Genomic DNA, 20,125 nt, shown 5'->3' with positions numbered 1-20,125 from the left:
TTAGTAATAAGATATGTTAATATTTCGATGTTAATAGGACATCTATAGCATATGGAAGTCTATAAAAATGGCCACATTACAAAATAACACATTTCGAAAGTAAGATGATGCTTTTGGTTCAATACTGATACATTTTATAAGAACACAAAACATACATTTTCAGATTTTTCTTCAGACCAGTTTCATATTTTAGAAACAAAATCCATCAATTTACCATGAGTGAATGACCACAATGAAGCAGTGTTTCATACTTAACTAAATCTAGGATAAAATCGTCTGATACATCACCTCATATCTATTTCAATACTGAATCTAATGAACCAACAATTTCTCATCTGATCATCTGATTTTCAAAAATATCTCTAACATTTTAAGTTTATGTCAAAAAGCAATAAAAAGAAGTTTCACCAACGATCGAAGTAAGCATTTTTCTTAAACATATTATTTCAATCAAATCTCTTGTGCACAAAAGACGACTGTTTCGATTAGTTTTTTTTTTTTTTTTTTGAATATTTTTGAGTAAAAATAGTGTTAGCAATTATGAATATGGAAAAAGAGTTAGAATTATCCGACTCTGTTATTAATTTCACCATGAATGATGATGACACACCGTATTATAGGCATCAATAGTTTGATTTTCAAATATACTTTTATTAATGTTTTTTTTTTTTTGTAATTTCAGTGAATTAAAGTCAGAAGAAACATTTATGAGTAGAGACATAAAACAAGAAAAACTGGACTCCTTTTTAGAGAGGTAATTCTATTCATTTTTTGCTAGATTTCTACAAATCTTATGTTTTTTGTTTATTAACGCAAAGGAAATAACCAAATTAAATTTTGCACTTGAATCGGCCAAAACGAGACTTTCCATTCAAAACGAATTGGATGCCGGGAAAGATGTTAAAACAACATCTTTAGATCGGTATTTTAAACAAGTATTCAAAATAGTATATTTTAGCTCGGATATAGCTGAAAATATTGGCAAAGGTTCATACGGGATGGTTATATTGCACAATATAATACTAGGCTTTGGACATACAACTTGCTCGAATATGATGTCATATGTTGGCGCTATGTTTCGTGATTTGTTTAACAAAATTATCGCCTAAACTTCATTTAAAAATTCAACGGAAACAGAAAACAAATCCATTTAATTGATGAATTCATCATTGTTCAAACAATTTCCGAATGAAACACAAAACAATTTCAAGATTTTTATGGATTTTTATTGATTTTTTTGTTCAGTTTTTCCATGTCCTTTAATAATATCGATTACGTTCTAAAAAAATTATATTTAATATTGTGTATAGGTTTTTATTCGCAAAGATTTTAAAGAATAAAAATCATAAATGAATTTTTTTCCATTTTGATCTGTCTCTCTAACACTTTCAATGTTTCTCTTTCAACACATTTCCAAACATTCAAAACACGTTTAATTTTAACACATTTAGTCGTATCGAAACGATTTCATATTTATTTTAATGAACATTTCATTTAATTTTTCGGGGAAATAATACAAATTCACAAATTATGATTAAAATGAAGTTCACAGAAAATAATGGATCATCTATATATGTTTTTTTGGTGGATATTAGCTTAATCCGTTTTTTTTTTTTCGATAAAGATTTATTTGTAAATTAAAATAAAATTTGTTAACTATTGCAATTGAAAAATGAAAAAAATAGTATTGTCTAGAATATACTGAAAAATATTATAAACATGTGCTTCTGCTTTGAAGGAGAGAGAAAAAATGTAGCCTTTTTTATGAACTAATCTTTTTTTTTTTTGTACCAAATTTTCTCGCGCTCTTGGGTTTTTCATTGTAGAAAAAAGTGTGTCAGATTCGAATGGTTCTTGTTTTCAAATTCGGTAGATTTTCATTTATTTTTATCAAATATTCAGTGTAGTTTTTTTTGTTTCTTATTCTTACTGCGGCTAATTTCCTGATCCTAATCAACAAATAAATATCAAACCTCGATAGTTTGCTCTATTTGGTTGAAAGTCCTAAACGATGTTCGTTTGCGATGTCAAAACTTAAAACTTTGAAGAAAAAAAATGTTTGAAATTGGGGTTCTAATCCAAAAAATAATAATGAGAATATTATTAGCCGCACAAATATATAAATATAAATAGAATACAAGATAGATAATCATTTGTTTTGCTCCTTTTTCAAACTGTGATTTTTGTTGTTGTTGTTTGCTATTTCCATAAAAGCAGTTGTTTAGTCAGAGAATATGCGGTTCGATCAATCACAATTCACTCTTTTTGTTTGTTTTTTTCATTTTTTTTTCGTGGTTTCAACAATCGTCTATCTCACCAGATTGACCTATTTCGTTGATTTGCCGTAGACATTCTCATCCGAATATGCAATGTACAAGAAGTAATCTTCTTCATGGTGCTCCTAGAAGAAAACAACCATTTTTATTAATAACATTGGAATTTTCAGTTCTTTTTTTGTGAAATTGAAAAATATTCCATTTTCTACTGTGAAATTTGCTTCTTACCTGGTATAGGGAGCCCATGGTGGCGGATGTTGGTGGAATCACATTGTTGACAAAGAAGAAAAGAGCATCTTCTGGACGTAAGTAAATTCGCTTACGAATTAAGAAATAGAATTGCCCTACAGTTAGATCCGATGGTACCAAATACTTTTTCTTATCCAAATCACCGATCCGTGCCTTGGGCGCCTTTTCAACGATCACCTGTAATTGAAACAAACAAAAAAAAACATTATTTCAACATTATTTCAAAAAAAGCATTTTTTGTGATGACATTCAGTCGATCCTTTTTTCGTCCTAAGTATATTTCCATCGATAAATGAAAATGATTTTCTGAAAATCAATAACACGTTAATAAATCATTCGTATTGGCATGATGCAAGTTCTCTAAAAATAAATCCATTTTCAATGAATACATTTCAAAATATTAACAACGCTGTTTTTGTTGAGTTAACAGTTTGTAATTTTACTCACTGTACTAAAGATTTTTCTTTCTGAAAAATGAAATTTCATGCAAATAAAGATAGCAATTCCTTTGCATTCTAATAACAAAGCCACATTATCTGTAATTTCATGAAATTTATGGGATCTGGAATAATAGACATTCATCTAATCAGCAATAACCAAAAGTCAACGAAACAAAAGAATACGATAAATGAACAAAAAAAACTGTGCGCATTTTAAAAAAGAAACGTAAGTGAAATATGATATCCGAACTACAACTTATCAGGTGCTGTAATGACGTTTACTTCATGCAACAACGTGTGTTCACCTGCATTCGGTAACTCAAACCATAAATAATAATTTGAAATGAGCGCATTCGTTGCGCATTCAACAAAAATATGGTTCAAAATATCTTTTGAAAAAACATTAAAACGCTTTTTACTTCAATGATTGATAAGTCTTTTTTTGCGCCTAAAGTTTGTGTTCCAAATCAATAATAGATCAATCTTGGCCAGACGGTATGTGTGTATGTGTTTCAACTGCTTTTGGGCAAACGATCTCACGAAAGTTGCTGGGGGGACAAACTGACCTCAAAATCAACAACAAAAATAAAAAACAGCGTGATTGACACACGCTTCTATTGATTTCACACTTTATACAGCAAATACATTAACCAACTGATATGGATTTACATTTATTAGATTTCTAAATCACATACAAATATATTACTCTTTTTTTTCACTTATCAAATTGCAGCCTGAGCAAGTAGTTTCTGAGCAACAGACAACTTCTATTTATTGAATGAGAGTACGTTAAAAATAGCAAAAAAAATTATCTGTCTATACGTAATAGCTAGAAATTGCACATTTCTATCGCAAAATGACCTTTGACAAGTTTTACAAAGCGAGCGCACACACACACAATATAAATACTGTTTTGAAGTTATGTTTGAAGAGAATTTTGTGTGGGATTTGTATTTGTCTTATAAATTTGTTTACATTTTTCTATCGTACGTTTACTTGAAAGCAAACACAAACACGGTTTCTTTGACCATTTCTTTGCCAACGAAGAGTTGAACTTGAATATATATATTTTTTTTCGAACGCGTCGAAAGTAACAACGAATTCCATTGAATCGCTTCGCTGTGATCACATTACTGGCATTGAGAAACATCTGTATTAATCACATACTAATCAGAAAATCAATCGATTTCGCTGCTTTTATTCGTCGATTTTGTTCTGTGTCATCGCAATCGGAAATCATTTATCATGTGACGAAATAACTATTTCGTTTCTATTTCAGTGAATTGTTTGCCCATTTTTCTATCGCTTCAACTTTTCTAGCCCGTTGTTTTCATAAAATGTTTCATCGTATGATCATCGAGCCCATTTTCATACAAACAAAAATACAAACAAGATTATACAATATATTTTGTTGAATCACAAATCGATTATACAAATTATTTCGAAGAATGATATTGTTTTCAAACTGTTGCACATAAACAGACGATCGTCTTTTTGGTCTTTTTGGATGTCAAGCTTTTTGTTCGATCTTTTTCGTATTTTTGGCGTTCGGTTTTATTTTGAATGCGCATCACACAATATGCAAAAATAAAAATTAATTGCGCAATAGCAACAAGAGCAGCAGCAATATCGCAACGACCCATTGATTCAGTTAATTGAGTAACATATGCATTATGAATAAAAAAAATGTAAAATTTGGGGCTGTTTTAATCAAAATCAAATGATTCGATCGCTTTTGAGACTGCATTCACATGATTATTGAAAAATCAGATCGACCATAGCGATAAATTGCAAGTAATTAAAAAAAAAAGTGTCGCGTTTGTCGCACTGAAAACCGCCATAAAATGGATAATCAAATGATATTTATGCACTGTGTGTGCATTTTCTTTCTCATTCGCTATTCTGACCTTGATTTTTGAGTAATGCTTGGTAATCGTTTGAGGTTAGTAAGCATGTGATTTTTGTATTCTCTTTTTTCATTATGCTTTTTTTCATTTAAATATGAAAATGTTTGATGTGAATATATATTAAATCATAAAAATGAGAGTGTTGTTTCAGGCCGCGATTGATATCAATACAAATTGCGTTTGTTGTTGTTTTTGCGTTTCTTCGTTTTTTTTTTGTTCATTCTATCTCTCTGTGTGCATTTTAAACGTGCCTCTGTCGTTTTGTTTTTGTATTTGTTTGGTTAATCATCAAAACAGAGCCGAACGAAACGATGGTTTTGTTGTTGTACGTAAGTAAAACCAATACGCCAGATAGAAAGACAATAAAACTAGTGCGAACACAAGTAAAAAAAAAACAGGCATAGATTTGATGATTTCTGTATAAAACTGGCTCTCCCATTGAACGTGTGTATAGCACAGTCACTGTGTGTACACACAAGTCAAAGCATATGTTTTTGTGTCGTTGGTTAACAACACAGTGTCAGGCATACATACACACGCTCATCGTGTGGATATTATATTGTGCGCACAAAGTTCACTTATTTATGAATTTTGGTTATTCAGTCACTCACGCCGTATACACAGTATGTTCATAGCTCTAATGCTAATGTGTATTTGTGGTGTATCGTTGTGTGAGTGTATTTCGTTTTTTCTTTGCCTTTGGCTATTTAAAACAACGTAGAAAATTTGACGAACAAAAAAAAAAACAAAGACACAAAAGGAACGCATGAATCCAAACTAAGGAAAAAAATCATTCCATATGTAAAAATGTGCGAAAGCATGTTATCTCTCCCAAATGCCACTATTCATTCCAAAAAAGTGGTCTATTGTCTTCCGGGCAAAAATGTTGAAAATGACGACGGGCAAAGAACAATGGTCGCCTTAAGGTCGAATGTTCTATAACTTTTTTTTTCAACCGTAGCTATTTCGCCATTTGTCGCAACGTAATGATTTTGCAGATTTTTATATTTATATTGAAAATAAAATGTCTGACATATTGAATTTAAATGTGTCGAACGAAGATGTTGCTAAAATAGACAAATGCTATACTTTCGAACGGCGAATGTTGTGCGACGCAATGTATTGGCAAAATATCAAAACAAAAGAAAAACAAAAATAATAATGGCGAACGCACCCGCTGGTGAGAGTCCAAACGAATGCAAATGTACACGATGAAACTGATAATTTAGCTAGACAACATAATATCTGTTGTACAATGGAGCGTTTCATCAATTTAGATATAACTTTACTTACTGGGACACGATCTGGATATTTTCGTCTGATTTTATCGCCTTCAGCTCGTCGCTTTTCGAATGGACACTCTTCTTTGTATTGAAACTTCATCTTCACTTGTTCGCTTGTTTACGTTATCGAAAAGAAAATAATAATATTCAAAATATTTTGTTTTGAATTCGCTTTATTATGCGATGCACACTTTATCGATTTTTAGTTCTCTTTGTTTAGGCTGTTGCTCTCTCCCAAAAAAAAGTATATATTCAATTATTTTCTCTTTGTAATATTCGCAAATGGTTACGAAATTAACAATTTAACGTTGTGTTTCCGTTTTTATTTGCGATTAGTTTTCTCTCTGCTACACAAAATGTGTTTGGTTGAATTTTTTCTCTTCAACTTAATACTTTGTTCGTCGTTCTTAAACTTGTATGTTATGTTGTTATGTACAGCTAACAATCTCCTCTGCTGCTCTGTTTCTCTATTTGGTTGCCTTTAAGTTGTTTGTTAATTTTCTCTCTCGTTCACTCCGTTCGTCATTTATTCGTCACTCAGCTGTTGTTTGCACTGTTTTTCTCTCGAATGAGTCTATGCTATTGTTGTACAATTCGTAACTGCGTTCAAATTGTAAGCAACGAACATATACGATGAAATGATTCGGACCACTTACATTTGTATACGTGTGTGTGTGGCCAATGAAATGGATCGAATGGGATTTTTTTCAAGTTTCATGTTGGCACTACACTCATTTGTCGTTCAAAAGTTATGGGATTACAAGGAAAAAAAATGATTTTTCATATGGAATAATATTCATTATATAAAATTAAAATAGAAAAATTCAGTTGAATTTCACAAAAAGTATTTATCAAAATATTAAATGAGAAAAAATGGTATAAAATCTTTAGTGAAAAAAAAAGAATAATTTCAAAATTAAAATGTGACATTAGAGCATTGAACGAACTCCATCTGGAATATCCGATTCCAATTTATTCGAGCACATGAATGTTCGGCGCCATATTGGATGAAATGTCATTTTAACATTTCGATCGGTGTATGTCATTGAACGATTCTCTCTTTTTACACTGAAAGTGGTACCGATAACATGGCACCGACTGTGAGTTGTGCACAATTTTTCGATTTTTTTCAAGTTTTTTACGCAATTTGTGAAAAATTATCGTTACATTTTATTTTTAACACCCTGAATATTGTGGTTTATGTGAATTTTGGTGATTTTCACGGCGGATGATTCAAATAATTAACGATACAATAAATTGTGATTTGCTGCCCATATCTCTCAATATTCGTTTGACAGCATTTCAACTAAAGTATGAAATGTTTTCCCTTCACATTTTTGTAATGCCATGTGAATTTCGAAAGCAGATTCAAATTTGCCAAATTTATAAGTTCAATTAATCAACGAAGTGAACACTTTAATTGAGAGAATAATTTTTTACGAGATTTTTTACACGAGTAAAATTCGTTCGAAACTATGTCATAGGAAGAGACCAAAATATCACATAACCTCAATATAGCTGCAGCATGTCAACAAATCTACATCGAATTTAAATTAATGTGTGTACGTTTGTTTTTTCCTCCGTAGAAATCTGGAAAGACAGAAAAGCCAAAGGCTACTGAAAAGCCAAAAGCTGAAAAACCAGCAACTGCTAAAGGAAAGGTTGAAAAAGCCGCCAAACCAGCTGAATCAAAACCAAAACCAGCTGCCGCCGCTAATGTAGCCAAGGAAGCAACCAAGGGCAAAGGTACGAATGTTTTAGTAATTTTTATCATGAGAATGTACTCAAAGTGTTTGTAAGTGATGTGTGTACTAAAGTGTTTTGTATTGTTTTTTTATTGACTCAATAGCTGCACCAGCCAAGGCTGCACCAACAAAAGCTGCACCAACAAAAGCTGCACCAGCAAAAGCTGCACCAGCCAAAGCTGCACCAGCCAAAGCTGCTCCGGCAAAGAAAGAGGAGCCAAAGAAAGCTCCAGCTGCCAAGAAAGAAGAGCCAAAGAAGGCCGCTCCAGCTAAGGTTGCACCAGCAAAGAAAGAAGAGCCAAAGAAGGCTGCCCCAGCTCCAGTTGCTGCTGAACCAGCAAAAGAACAAAGCAAGGATGCTAAAACCGTCAAGGCTGTCGCTGCCAAGCCACAACCGAAAAAACGTGGTGTCAACGCTAAAGCTGCCGCTGCCAGTGGTAAAGGACGCGTTAGCAAGAAACAATTGCGTGGCAAGGGCTTGAAAAAGAAGAAGATTCAACTTCGTTTTGCCATCGATTGCACCAACATCGCTGAAGATAGCATCATGGATGTTGCTGACTTTGTAAGTATTTAAAATTTGAAGCTTAGTTTGATTGACAAGTGTACTCATTTTGCATTGATTTCATTCGCAAAATAGGAAAAATACTTGGTCGAACACATCAAAGTGAACGGTAAAGTCAACAACTTGGGCAACAACGTCACGCTGGAACGTCAAAAGATGAAGGTCATCGTCAACTCAGACGTCCACTTCTCGAAAGCATACTTGAAATATTTGACCAAACGGTATCTCAAAAAGAACAGCCTTCGTGACTGGATCCGTGTTGTAGCTAACGAAAAAGATAGCTACGAATTACGTTACTTCAGAATCAGCAGCAATGATGATGATGAAGAAGATAACGAATAGATTTTTATGAAATGTGCTGCGCAATTTTGAAATTGATCACCTTTTTTGGTTTTTAATTGGGAAACTGTGCGGATGATTTATTGCATAAAATCCGAGAAAATAAAAAAAAAAAACATTTCCAGAAAATTTGGTTCATTCGATTTGTGTTTATTGTTCTTCTTTCAGTTGACATTTTAGATTTGAAGAAAACAACAAAAAGTGAAATCGATCACGTGTTATGTTAGTCTAACATTGTTAGATGTAATGTGATTTAACTTTGAAAGGTAAAATGATAAAACTTCTGACTTAAGCACTTAGATACAGTAACAAAAACAAACCCGTTTACAATGAAACCAAAAATGGCTTTTTCAATTTTGACCTGAAAAATTTGAAAATGAATATATCCAAAGGTTATTATTTGTTGGAATGCATTTTCCATTGTTTATTTGTAGTTTTCTAAAAAAAGCTCAAAAAAAATCTCATTTAACTGAAAGAATGTGTGAACATAAACTTTTACTCTCGAAAAATCAAAAAATGGTCGGCTGGCGGCCATTTCCATCAACGATTATTTTTTTTAAATTTCACCGGTTTCAAGCACAGGTCCAAACTATATATATATATCTCATGCATCAAGAAATTTTTATAACGTTCAGAATGTACAAATATTTAACTGTTTTTACTTACCTGTCCCGATTACTCAGTTACAGTTTGTATAGACAGACAATAATATTGCTTTTTTGGTTTCAAATTTTGGTTTCATCATTTTGTTTCTCTTTTTCGCTGAAAATAACTGATCATGAGAATAAAAAACATTTTTTTTGTGATCATTCAATTCAAATGATTTAATGTTCCATAAGTATATTTTCCATTTTCTTGGGATTTTTACATAATATAATTCACACTTTATTTCAAACTCATTGCACAGATGCAATAAATAGTTTTGTTTATAATTTCTTTTTTCTTTACAAATAAAACGTTTCACATTTAAAAAAACATAAATACACGATTCATTCTAAAAGTGATTTGTTGTTGTTTATTGATTTTGTTGTAATTCCATGCATAAATATACGTAAAAAACTTGTAAAATGGCATTGTCATAGAATGTTCTATAAATTTGTTTTTATCGATCAATTTGAGAGCGGAAAATCATCAAATTGACACATTAAACAGGTATGGACACTTAAAATGAACTGTAACTATTTACGGTAAGTCTATCATCGATATCATCTGTTTGTATACAAAAAAGCGGAACTCTATCGTAAAAATATTCTACGTTTCCGTGTATAAATATTATTTTGTTGCTCTTTGTTTTTTTTTTTTAAATGAATGTTGCCTGCAAATCATGTTTAGACATATTTGGTTTGATTCGGAACACTTGGTGAACCACACAACCAGTTTCAATATTGTAAAAAACAAGGAACAGATGAAATGTCGATGTAAATTATGGGAAAAAATTGAGGAAAACTCTAAGTAAGAAAGAACAAGAAGAATAATTCATGGGATTATTTTTATAAAGACATTTCACGCACCCAATAAATACAGAAACTCTATTGAATTTGCCAAACGCTCATAAATTCTTAAATACAAAATTCGGCATATTCCGCGATCCATGCTTTCCTGAGAGATCAATTTGGATTGAAATCGAGAGGAAAGTTGAAGAAGTTATTTTATGTGTCCAATCGGAATTCACCATATACTCTATTCATTTGTAATGACCATATTATTGTTTCAGTAATTGCATTTTTGTTGTGTATAAATTGATCGAAAGGTATGGCCATCGTTCATTTTTTTTTGCTGGCAGAAAAGCGTATTTTATTATAAATATGATTCTATTGTGGTCTTTTGCAATTGGTTCAGTTTTCTTTTTATTAAATTCATTTATTAAAGTGATGGGCTTATATGCTAATTTCTTAAATAAATTGTCTATCCTCACAATTTAGCTATATGAAATTACAAACACAATAACACTCGTTTCGTCGCCGTACTGTATTGTACTGTAGTGGGCGACGGAAGAGATTTGACTTGGGTTTTGGTTGATCTAGTTTTAAATTGACGGTGTATGTTTTGCACCGGCATACATGCACATCGATCCAATTTAATTTTTTAATTTTTTTTTTTCATTTTATTGGGTGCCATTCAAATGGAATTTCGAATAAATTAAACATCTATATCGTAAGACAAATCGTTCTACTATGTTGTTTTTTTGTTTCTCTTCTTTTTTTAACGTTTTTTTTCTCGAAAAAGCAACTTATTTGGAATAGATTTATACATCGAATCAGAAGTTGTCTTGCACTTCATTTTGTACAATTTTCACGCAACGCTAGGGTGACCACACACTCTCACCTGATAATAATTGTTTAAATAATAATGCATTTCAATTGAGTGCATCGATTTTGATATTATACTAAAGCAAAATAAAACTCATTCATTCTATCTCAATAAACTGTAGAAAAACGTGTGATTCAAACGTCGAAATTTGTGTCATTCTGCTATCGTAGTAAAATTTGATTTGGCAAAAAAATGCTCGTTTAGTCTTTCTTGGTGGATTTCTTTTTGTGAATTCTTTTATGATAGCTCTGGGCTAAACTATTTACAATTGATATGACAAAGTAGACAATCATCGCAACGACAAAGTACTCAAAGAGTTTGGCAATTAAATTTTTCGACTCTTTTGGTGGCTCTTTGCTTGAACGATGCAATCGTGTTTTCTGATTTTGTAGGAATGCTTTGAATGGCTCTTGTAAACGTGGTCCCAAAGCTGGCACCAATCCCAGTACATCGACCGCTTTATCCACCAATGTTTCACTGAACGCAATGATAACAAACACCTTTTGAATATGCATTTTTATCACAGCCTTTCCCAACAACGTTGCACCGAAGAATGTCCAGAATGGAACCAAAAAATGACCGCATGTTATACCAGCCAAATCAAACAATGGATTCGGAATCTAAAATGTTGAATAAAAAAAAAGAAATGAATTCGATTATTATTTGTTTTATGTGAACGAAATTTAAATTTCAATTTACTCACACTTGCACATGCTAAAATGCCAAAGAATCCGACTTTTTCAACGGCTTTTTCCATAAAGATCTTTGCACGTTCCAACAAACTTAATTCAACGCCCAGTTCACGTTTTTTATTCAATTCTTCAAATTCTTTGAGATCCTCAGCATCATCTGGATCATAACCAGACAAACGTGATGCCTTGGCCATAAAATATGGCGGCAGTTCACCAAGCGCAGTACCAGCTCCCCATAAAAATGCTTCCAAACGCACCTTACTCATTATACTCCATAACGATGGAACATAGCTCGCTGCTGTTTCTTCGGGACAAATGATTCTAATGGAAAATGAACGAAAATTAGTTTTGATTTTTTTTAGACGCATATCAATTAGTATTTTGCCATAAAAAATGATGCACTTACTCATCTGGATAGGGTGGTGATGGAAAGTTCAATGAATTACATTCATATGCTGCCAATGTAACGCTGGCTATATGAGGTCCTAAATACAATAGGAACGTATGCAAACCGGTACCCAAACCGACTGATGACAGTACACCCAAGCCGACCCAATACACGACAAACCATAAATTTTGTCGTACAACGGTGAAGAGTGCTTGATGGTTGCCCGGAATATGGTACAGTGCACTTAATACTGCTATCGTGGCAATGATAATTGTAATAGTTAATTTATTCTCTAAAGTCCTATTTGAAAAAAATAGAGAAAGAAGGATTGATCAGTTTGAGTCATTTAAGTGGAAATTGTGTGAGAAGTCACATACTTTTTGCCATATGTTCGTAGCAATTCCACCGATTCCAATGTACTGTATTTAATCGTTTGAATCGGATGATACCATAGTACGAGACTTTCTCGTTCGGCTTTCTCTCGTTCTTTATCGGTGACTTTCTTTTTTGAATGTGATCCATTGCTGCCCGATGTAGTGCCGTTGGCCGTTTTTACTGATTTCGGTGGCGTTTTTTGCAAGGGGCCGCCATTATTATTTTGTGCGACCGCTTTTTGTTGTTGCTGCTGTAGTGACATCTTAAATCCTACTCTTTGAAGCTGCAAAATAAACAATCAAACAATTATTTACAATGAATTTTTCAACTGAGTTTCAAATTATGACTGCTTATCAAATTCCAGTTTTTAATTGAGTTCAACTGAAATAAAACAAATGACGAAACAAAATTTGCACTCTTCAGTTAATTCAAACAATAATATGAAAAAAAACCGCACACGGTTCAATGGTACACATACGTGTCACAAAAGGTAAAGAGAAGAAAAATAACAAACGAAAACAATTACTGATTGTTGAAATTACATTGAGTGACGAAAAAAATGCGGAAAATGTGAAAATGTTACGTGTATTCAATGTGTATTATCGATGAAAATGTGAGAATTTGTCGTTTGACGAAACGAAACAAAAAAAAACACAACAATCAAAATAGACGTCAATATCATTGCGTTTCAGATCCAACTGCGAAACATTTGAAAGTCGCAAATTCAATAAAACTTGTAGTTTCTAGTTTTCGTTTATGGTTCTATACACACACGTGCATTTTGCATGGTCGACGATAATACGTTTGTTTAAATGTTTTATTACACACATACGTGTCAATTGTGTCAGAATGAAAACGTGGAAAAACAGCTGTTTGAAGGAAATATGCACATTTTTTGGCGAACGAAAGATGTTGGCATCGAAGATCATCTTTTTAAAAATATTACCATCGGAATAAATCGGGCATACGCATTACAATTTGTGATTTGATGTAAGGTGGAATATTTTGATGAAAACGAAAATAAATATTTACTTATGTGTATTGATATGAAACAGTTTTTTTTTGTCTTACACACAGACAACCATAGAATTTAATAGACGCACGGGGCCAGTCTTTGCCGCATCGGTAAACGCCATAATACACACACATACATCGTTCAACGAACTAATTTCACTTTCTTCACGGCAAATAGTAAATGGTGCAAAAAATGAGCGAGTGTACGATCAATCACCCACAAGCCGCAACTCTATCGGTGTAACACAGCCTAAAACGCAGATTCGATTTCATAAGAGCTCATATTTCAACGTGAGACTTGCGCGCAAGTCATTCGCATCACTGATTTACAGCTGACGATTTTTATGTATTTCCCCCGATGTTACGCGCATATCCAATGGACATTGCATTCGTTTTCAGCAAAGAAAAATACAATTTACGAGCATGTGAAAGTCATGGCTACTGAAGTAAATGAAACGGCTTAAATCACATTTACAACAGGTTGGCGATCACTGTTCAATGCTTATAATTTTCCGATGACAAAACCTCCCTTTTTTCTATGCATATGACTGATATTCGAATTCGCACCAAATTCGGAAGATGAATTTCAATGACACATAAATATACGATCATAATACATTGATATTGAACTCGTCAAGGTGATCACCTTAACATTTCTTAACTACAAATCCAATTTTGTAGAACCGACACAATTTAACTTAATGATTTATCTTTATCGGACATTTGACCATTCAAAATGACCGCATATTAAGCATTTCATGCATACATTATTATTGTTTTTGTTATTGTTGTAGTGAGTGCCCTTATGATTCGGATCGAGAAAGAACCGATCTTTCAGACATAAACACACACTTCCAAAGCAGTGGCACGATTTTGCTAATTACGACAATGCTTTTGAATGCCATTCAAAAAACGCAGACAAACAATAACTCACACATACATAAACACAAGTACATGTGTGATGAATATTCACTGATTGAAAATGACAGAAATCACAAGTTGTTGAAAACTGTTTTTACTTGCAAAATGAAAAATGTTGAGAATTACTTTGAACAAAAAGCAATTTCTCGCATACTCATTGTCTTTACTCGGAACAAATTCATGTTTTTATTTTTTTGAAAATTGTGTACTTTCAACTCTAATGACTTTGAGTCATTTTATTTAGCAAAATTCACAATATTTTCGAATGTAATTCATTTTATATCACTTACATATTTATTTAGCCACCACAAGCAGTTGAATTTGAAATAAATATGATGTCCAAAAATGTGAATAAATACTTTGAATTCTTTTTCACAGAAAAAAGAGATGTTTTTATTATTTTTATTGTTTTAGTGAAAAAAGAAGGCACTCGATTGTGTGTTGCATGTGACTTCAATTGTATGACTGAACGTGTTCGTGGTTTCAATGCGTCAAGTTAACGTAGATGGGATTCATGTGAGCGTAAACACACTACCACATACGTTTGGCCAAAAACAAAAACAATTTCGTATAGCCTCAATTGTGTATGCAAACTTAACGAGATATGAAGTATGTATATGTTGTGTCCGAAACAACGACAAGTTGTGCGCGCACCATATCGCACATGTGTATTCGTATATGCTTATCAAGTGTTTTAACCATGCGTTCTCAAACACATGCTTCGTAGCTCACATTCGTTCAATTAGTACCGTCGCTTCGCTCAACTGAACGACAGATGACTATTTAAACTTATTATTATTTATTTTTTCATCATTTGTTGACACATATTTGATTGAAATTTCCCAATAATTTTATCACCTTTAATTGAATTTGTACGCAATGGAAATCATTGAGACATATGTATCATCCGCATGTGGTTCGTTATTTTAGTCATAAAAAATAACGAATAAAGTAATTTAAAAACTAGAACGTTACACATGCAAAAGAGTGTAACAAATTCAACGGATGAGCGACAATAACGTGGCCCAATCGTGCTACAGCCGCTTCGTTGACGAGCAATTTACACGATTAGCGAAATCAATGTGTCTGTAGTATTATTTTTTTATGACATAGTATAATGTGTTTTAGATCATTTAACCGCAGAGATTGTGTGTGAATGAAGAGGCTGACGCGACGATTTTTATTATAGCTTACTGATGAATACACACGAAATACACTCGGCTTACATGTTACAATGGAAGTCCACGGCTAATGTGTCTGATGAGGTGAACGAGAGAGGTAACCTACTCGAAAATGCAATGAATTTCAGGTGTTCGGTGTGTTTGACTGTTCGGCACAGTGAACCTTTCGAACTGAAAGCGGTCGGAAAACTCGTTTGAAGCGAGTACATTGGTGTGCAGCATGTGCACATGAATTGTGATCAAAGTTCATGTAGATATTTTGTGTTCTGTGCTACCAAAACCCATTCCATGTTAATAAATTGTAATAATGAATTACAGAGCAATACGCAAATATTATCGTGCCATGACTAATACATAATAATAACTTTTTTACTTGCAGTACGTCATTCAACCGTTCTCTCAGTGGTAATTCGCAATGAGTCGAAGTTTAAGTCAATGCAAGTGAAATTAATTACTGTTATAAAGTGCACGCCATTCCATCACACAATGAAAGTGAAACAAAGCACAACACCATCAAACGTCCATGGTTATAAATTCAAATGAGCTCCTTGTTACCTGATTAATATCTATGAGTTATGACAACGTGGTTTCCATTTAACATGTTTGATGTGTATATTACAAATTATCTTTCGAGAAGTTTTAACGAAGAACAAGACATGGAAATAAATTATTTTCCATTGAAATGGACTGCATTTAAATTTATCATTGACGAGACAGAGTTTTTTTTAAATCCCCAAAGAGGTAACAGTACCGTTTATTGTAGGGCCTACGGAATTTGCTTTAAATAATAACTATGTAGAAGTAGATGTGTAGATGTAAATGCATGGCAATTTAATCTTATCTGTAATGCACACTGAATCATTAAAAGGCTTTATGTCGGAAAAAAAACGTTGTAAAAATACAATATTCATGATGAAAAGAATACAATGGAAATTCAATCTACAATAAACAAAAATCCAAACAAAGTGCAAAGAACTTTTCAAAAATAGATAACACAGATAAACAAACCACACTCAATTGTTTCCCTTTTTCCAGGAACAAATGATTAAAAAAATATTCAGTTTTTTTTTCTTTAAAAACTAGATGAATGCAAAACAAAACCATAAATCAATCGAAAAAAGCCCCAATGATAAAAACAGGATTCAAATCAACTACAAACGATAATTTGAAGATATATTTTAAAAAATTGAAACTTTCAAACGAACAAAATGAATAATAAAAAAAATGGCGAAAGAAACGTTACACTACGCCAATTATGATGATAAACGGTGTAAAAAAGGTACGGATGTTAATCGAATGAAAAAAATACCAGTTCAGTTTTGGTGCCGGTTGTTTTTTGGCCACGTTTACGGCACTCGACCTTCAATTGTTCTTTGTTCAATGTCAACAAAAATGCGTTTCGATCCAATTGTTGTTGTTGTTTTGCGGTAAATGCTGATGTTGCGTTTGTTCCAACGCCGTTTGCAATTATCGTTGAATTCGAGTGATTCACTTGATGATTTATAACAACCGGATGGTATCCGTTGTAATTGCTACCATTAGCAAAGCCGTTGAGGTTATTGAATATCTTTGTAATCGAATTTGTTGACTTTAGATTGGCCTGAGCTGCTGTTGATGTCGATAATGATGTTGGTGATGAAATCGATGAATTTCCGTTTCCATTACGTGAACGACGTTTATTTGCCGGCATTATATTGTTAGTTATTGTATTATTATTAGTGGTTCGTTTTTTTTTTCTTGTAAATTATGTTAAATTGTTGTTGGCAGTCAGTTCGATAATTTTATCGATTGTTTATTTAGTTATCTAGTGGTTAAAGATTTTAATCACAATTAAAATGAAGCAACTATTGACACACTAAGCTAAGAAAACATAGTAGAACCAATCGTGTGTTGACAAACAATTTTGGTGTTATGCAGAAGCAGCACAAAAAAGAAAAGAGAGAAATAGATTGATAATGTTTAAAAATGTTAGTGATAAAAAAAAGACATTTTTTTATATTCTCTAACAAAGAAAGAGACACATTGTAAACGGGATTCAAATAAAAAAAAACGGAAATTCAAAAAAAGAGGAGAAAAATCAATATAAAAAGTCTAACGAAAAAGCATCCATTGAAATGCGTCGTATTGGAATATCAACAAAAACGAAAATCCGAAAAATCCGCTCGTGACCAATTGCCTCGAACATATTCTCCATGTTTCAATAGACACGAATTCTCTATATGCGGGTGAAAGAAAATTCATACGGATTCCATTCAAATTTAACGGTAGATACATACCATTCCATTCCATTGAATTCGGTATTTTCGATACATGAAGCAGCCGATAACAGAAAAAAAAAGTTGTGGAAATTACAAAGGGAAGGGATTTACATAAACGTTGCTACATTCAAATCATCTTCAATTTAAAAGATTACGCTGATTGCAATGGAACGGGGTTTTCCCCTCTTCGCTATTAGTGAGAATCGATCGATTTTTTTTATTGTTAGATTCGGTCACGCCACTTGGTTAATATGCAACTTATGAATAAACCATTACGAATGTCAATAAGAGAGCACTTGCTATTGGGCCAATAAATTTTACTTGGTAGAAGTACAATTTGTCATGAAAATTTCATTTGAGCGCAATCCAAATGCAAGTGAAAAAAAGACAACATTTCTGAGAGTTGGTGGTTTTGGTTTTGTTTTCATTAAACCTTTGACATTTTAAATTATAATTTGCATACTCAAATTCGTCATGGGATGGTTTGCGGTAACAATTGCATTTTTTTTCGAAATTCTCTTTTGATCACTTATTTGAGCTCGAATGAAAATGTTACCAAAGAGTCACCTCTTTGATCAATTTTCAACGTACATTTTCGTACTGTATTTGACGTAAAAGAATTCAATTATTAGCGCAAATGTGGCGCATAGTTACAAAGTACATATTCAACGTTTTGTTGGCATCAAATCAAATTAACATTCAGCTATGCGTAATTTGGTAAGTGATAAACAGCTGTTGAAAAGTAGACCGTATGTTCAAAGCCATTGTGAACGAAAAGAGTAAAAAAAATAGCAACTTTGAAGCTTAAATATGAGATATGATTATATTGTTATTTTATGTATCAATTTATGGTTCTATTTTTATTGTTCGATACCTTTGAGCTATTCTTACTACTCAAGTGATGCTCGTGTGAGAGCTAAAAATAAATCCGTATACATAGATGAGTCGAGTTCGTTGCTTTGTGACGAATTTAATCATTTATCTCGTGATGATACATTGTTCACACGGGTCACTCCATTTGACCACGAAACAATTGTTCATTACGACTCATTCACTTTTCTTTGGAAATAATACAAAACTGTGGCCGAAACACAAATTTAACTCGAAAAATACACCGTAAAAATAGTCGCGTGATGTTGCGCTTCATTAGTCATTTGCTATTAATCAATGCAGTGTTACATCATAAAAAACTGATTTCTTGATAAAAGTTTTAAATTCATCAAATCAATTGAAAAATACAATGATCATTTTTTCCCCTCCCAATGACGCAAAGCGCTTGATTCAGGCGTAAATAGATGGTATGATTTTGTTTTATTTACAGTTCGAAAAACAATGAGAAATGGTGTCACAAAACGTGGCGGACATAGTACAACGTAATTATCGATCAAAACAAAAGAATAACTAAACAAACTGAAAACAAAACTAAAATAAAGATTCTTATCTATAAAGCTATTAATAGAACTTTTTGCTTACTTTGTCTTTGGTAAGGTTTTATTTTTAAATTGCCGTAAACGGTATATCGCCAAATCATGCACTTGTTGTGGTGGATGTTATTGCAAAAATCAGTACATCTCCTCTTTGTTCGCTTCAATTAAAATAAAATGTCTTGCACTTTTATTCTAATACACCCTTTCGTTGTTTCGGTTTTTATTTCAACGAAATCGATTTTTCTTTGTCGTTTCGATAAAAAAAATGTTTGTTTGTTTTTTTTTGTTTCAATTAAACCAAAATTCAAAAATATTGTGTGTGTTTCGTGTTTATTTCTTTGTGTTTCACAAGTACAATGTCATACGTGTACAAAGCCGATTAATCGATAAAAATGTGTTTAGATATACTTATTCGGTGTTGAATGCCACAGTTGAACCCCTTTAATTTTTTATTATTATTTTCTTTTTGTTCTTTCATGCAAAACTGATCCGAATGCAAATTCATGAAACCAATTTTCTACACAAAATTTCTTTCTACTTCGTTTTATCTAATTAAATTGAGTTCACACATCCATATCAAGTGTCGGATAACCGATTGATTCACACAGAAAATGATTAGTTGGTTTTTATACAATAAACACGGAACCGAGACACACAGAATACAAAAAAAAAATCGTATGATTTTCCTTTCTTCGAGTCAGCTTATGGTTGTCGCTGTCAGTGTCGGTGTGCGCGCGTTTGACGGACCCAATACAATT

The 20,125-nt window shown here is 32.6% G+C and overlaps 3 protein-coding genes and 1 long non-coding RNA gene across 4 annotated transcripts; 2 read left to right on the top strand and 2 right to left on the bottom strand.

Moving 5' to 3' along the window:
- Positions 1-1,210, top strand: LOC116339466. The gene is made up of 4 exons (XR_004200999.1): positions 1-99; positions 164-419; positions 683-754; positions 819-1,210. It is a non-coding gene; the product is annotated as an uncharacterized LOC116339466 (long non-coding RNA).
- Positions 1,211-1,775: 565 nt separating this feature from the next.
- Positions 1,776-6,757, bottom strand: LOC116339465 (gamma-aminobutyric acid receptor-associated protein). The gene is made up of 3 exons (XM_031765356.1): positions 6,166-6,757; positions 2,505-2,702; positions 1,776-2,401 (listed from the first exon to the last, which is right to left on the bottom strand). Exons 1-3 carry the CDS (start codon positions 6,253-6,255, stop codon positions 2,327-2,329), a joined length of 363 nt encoding a protein of 120 aa, XP_031621216.1. The 5' UTR covers positions 6,256-6,757; the 3' UTR covers positions 1,776-2,326.
- Positions 6,758-7,139: 382 nt separating this feature from the next.
- On the top strand, positions 7,140-8,944 carry LOC116339905 (60S ribosomal protein L22). The gene is made up of 4 exons (XM_031766001.1): positions 7,140-7,255; positions 7,742-7,901; positions 8,005-8,462; positions 8,538-8,944. The coding sequence occupies exons 1-4, from the start codon at positions 7,244-7,246 to the stop codon at positions 8,802-8,804; spliced, it is 897 nt and encodes a 298-aa protein (XP_031621861.1). The 5' UTR covers positions 7,140-7,243; the 3' UTR covers positions 8,805-8,944.
- An 849-nt stretch (positions 8,945-9,793) lies between these two features.
- Positions 9,794-20,088, bottom strand: LOC116339904 (vacuole membrane protein 1). Its single transcript, XM_031766000.1, has 6 exons — positions 19,414-20,088; positions 16,992-17,542; positions 12,569-12,849; positions 12,210-12,491; positions 11,815-12,124; positions 9,794-11,731 (listed from the first exon to the last, which is right to left on the bottom strand). The coding sequence occupies exons 2-6, from the start codon at positions 17,370-17,372 to the stop codon at positions 11,312-11,314; spliced, it is 1,674 nt and encodes a 557-aa protein (XP_031621860.1). The 5' UTR covers positions 17,373-17,542; positions 19,414-20,088; the 3' UTR covers positions 9,794-11,311.
- Positions 20,089-20,125: the final 37 nt, after the last annotated feature.

The sequence above is a fragment of the Contarinia nasturtii genome, unplaced genomic scaffold (genome assembly GCF_009176525.2).
Source record: "Contarinia nasturtii isolate CC-2019 unplaced genomic scaffold, AAFC_CNas_1.1 Cnas_scaffold_533, whole genome shotgun sequence".
In the NCBI taxonomy this organism is placed as follows: Eukaryota; Metazoa; Arthropoda; class Insecta; order Diptera; family Cecidomyiidae; genus Contarinia; species Contarinia nasturtii.
The sequence above is the reverse complement of the archived record's forward strand: the minus strand, read 5'-3'. Positions and strand labels throughout refer to the sequence as shown.

Bases quoted from the DNA above. Each gene is read 5' to 3' on its own strand.
- LOC116339465 (XM_031765356.1), bottom strand. From the start codon at position 6,255: ATGAAGTTTCAATACAAAGAAGAGTGTCCATTCGAAAAGCGACGAGCT. The intron at 2,703-6,165 runs GTAAGTAAAGTT...TTTCAATTACAG, and splicing joins AATATCCAGATCGTGTCCCA to GTGATCGTTGAAAAGGCGCC. The intron at 2,402-2,504 runs GTAAGAAGCAAA...GTTTTCTTCTAG, and splicing joins CCATGGGCTCCCTATACCAG to GAGCACCATGAAGAAGATTA.
- LOC116339905 (XM_031766001.1), top strand. The intron at 7,902-8,004 runs GTACGAATGTTT...TTGACTCAATAG, and splicing joins GGAAGCAACCAAGGGCAAAG to CTGCACCAGCCAAGGCTGCA. The intron at 8,463-8,537 runs GTAAGTATTTAA...TTCGCAAAATAG, and splicing joins TCATGGATGTTGCTGACTTT to GAAAAATACTTGGTCGAACA.
- LOC116339904 (XM_031766000.1), bottom strand. From the start codon at position 17,372: ATGCCGGCAAATAAACGTCGTTCACGTAATGGAAACGGAAATTCATCG. The intron at 12,850-16,991 runs GTATTTTTTTCA...TTTATTTTGCAG, and splicing joins CCGGCACCAAAACTGAACTG to CTTCAAAGAGTAGGATTTAA. The intron at 12,125-12,209 runs GTAAGTGCATCA...ATTTTCCATTAG, and splicing joins TCACCACCCTATCCAGATGA to AATCATTTGTCCCGAAGAAA.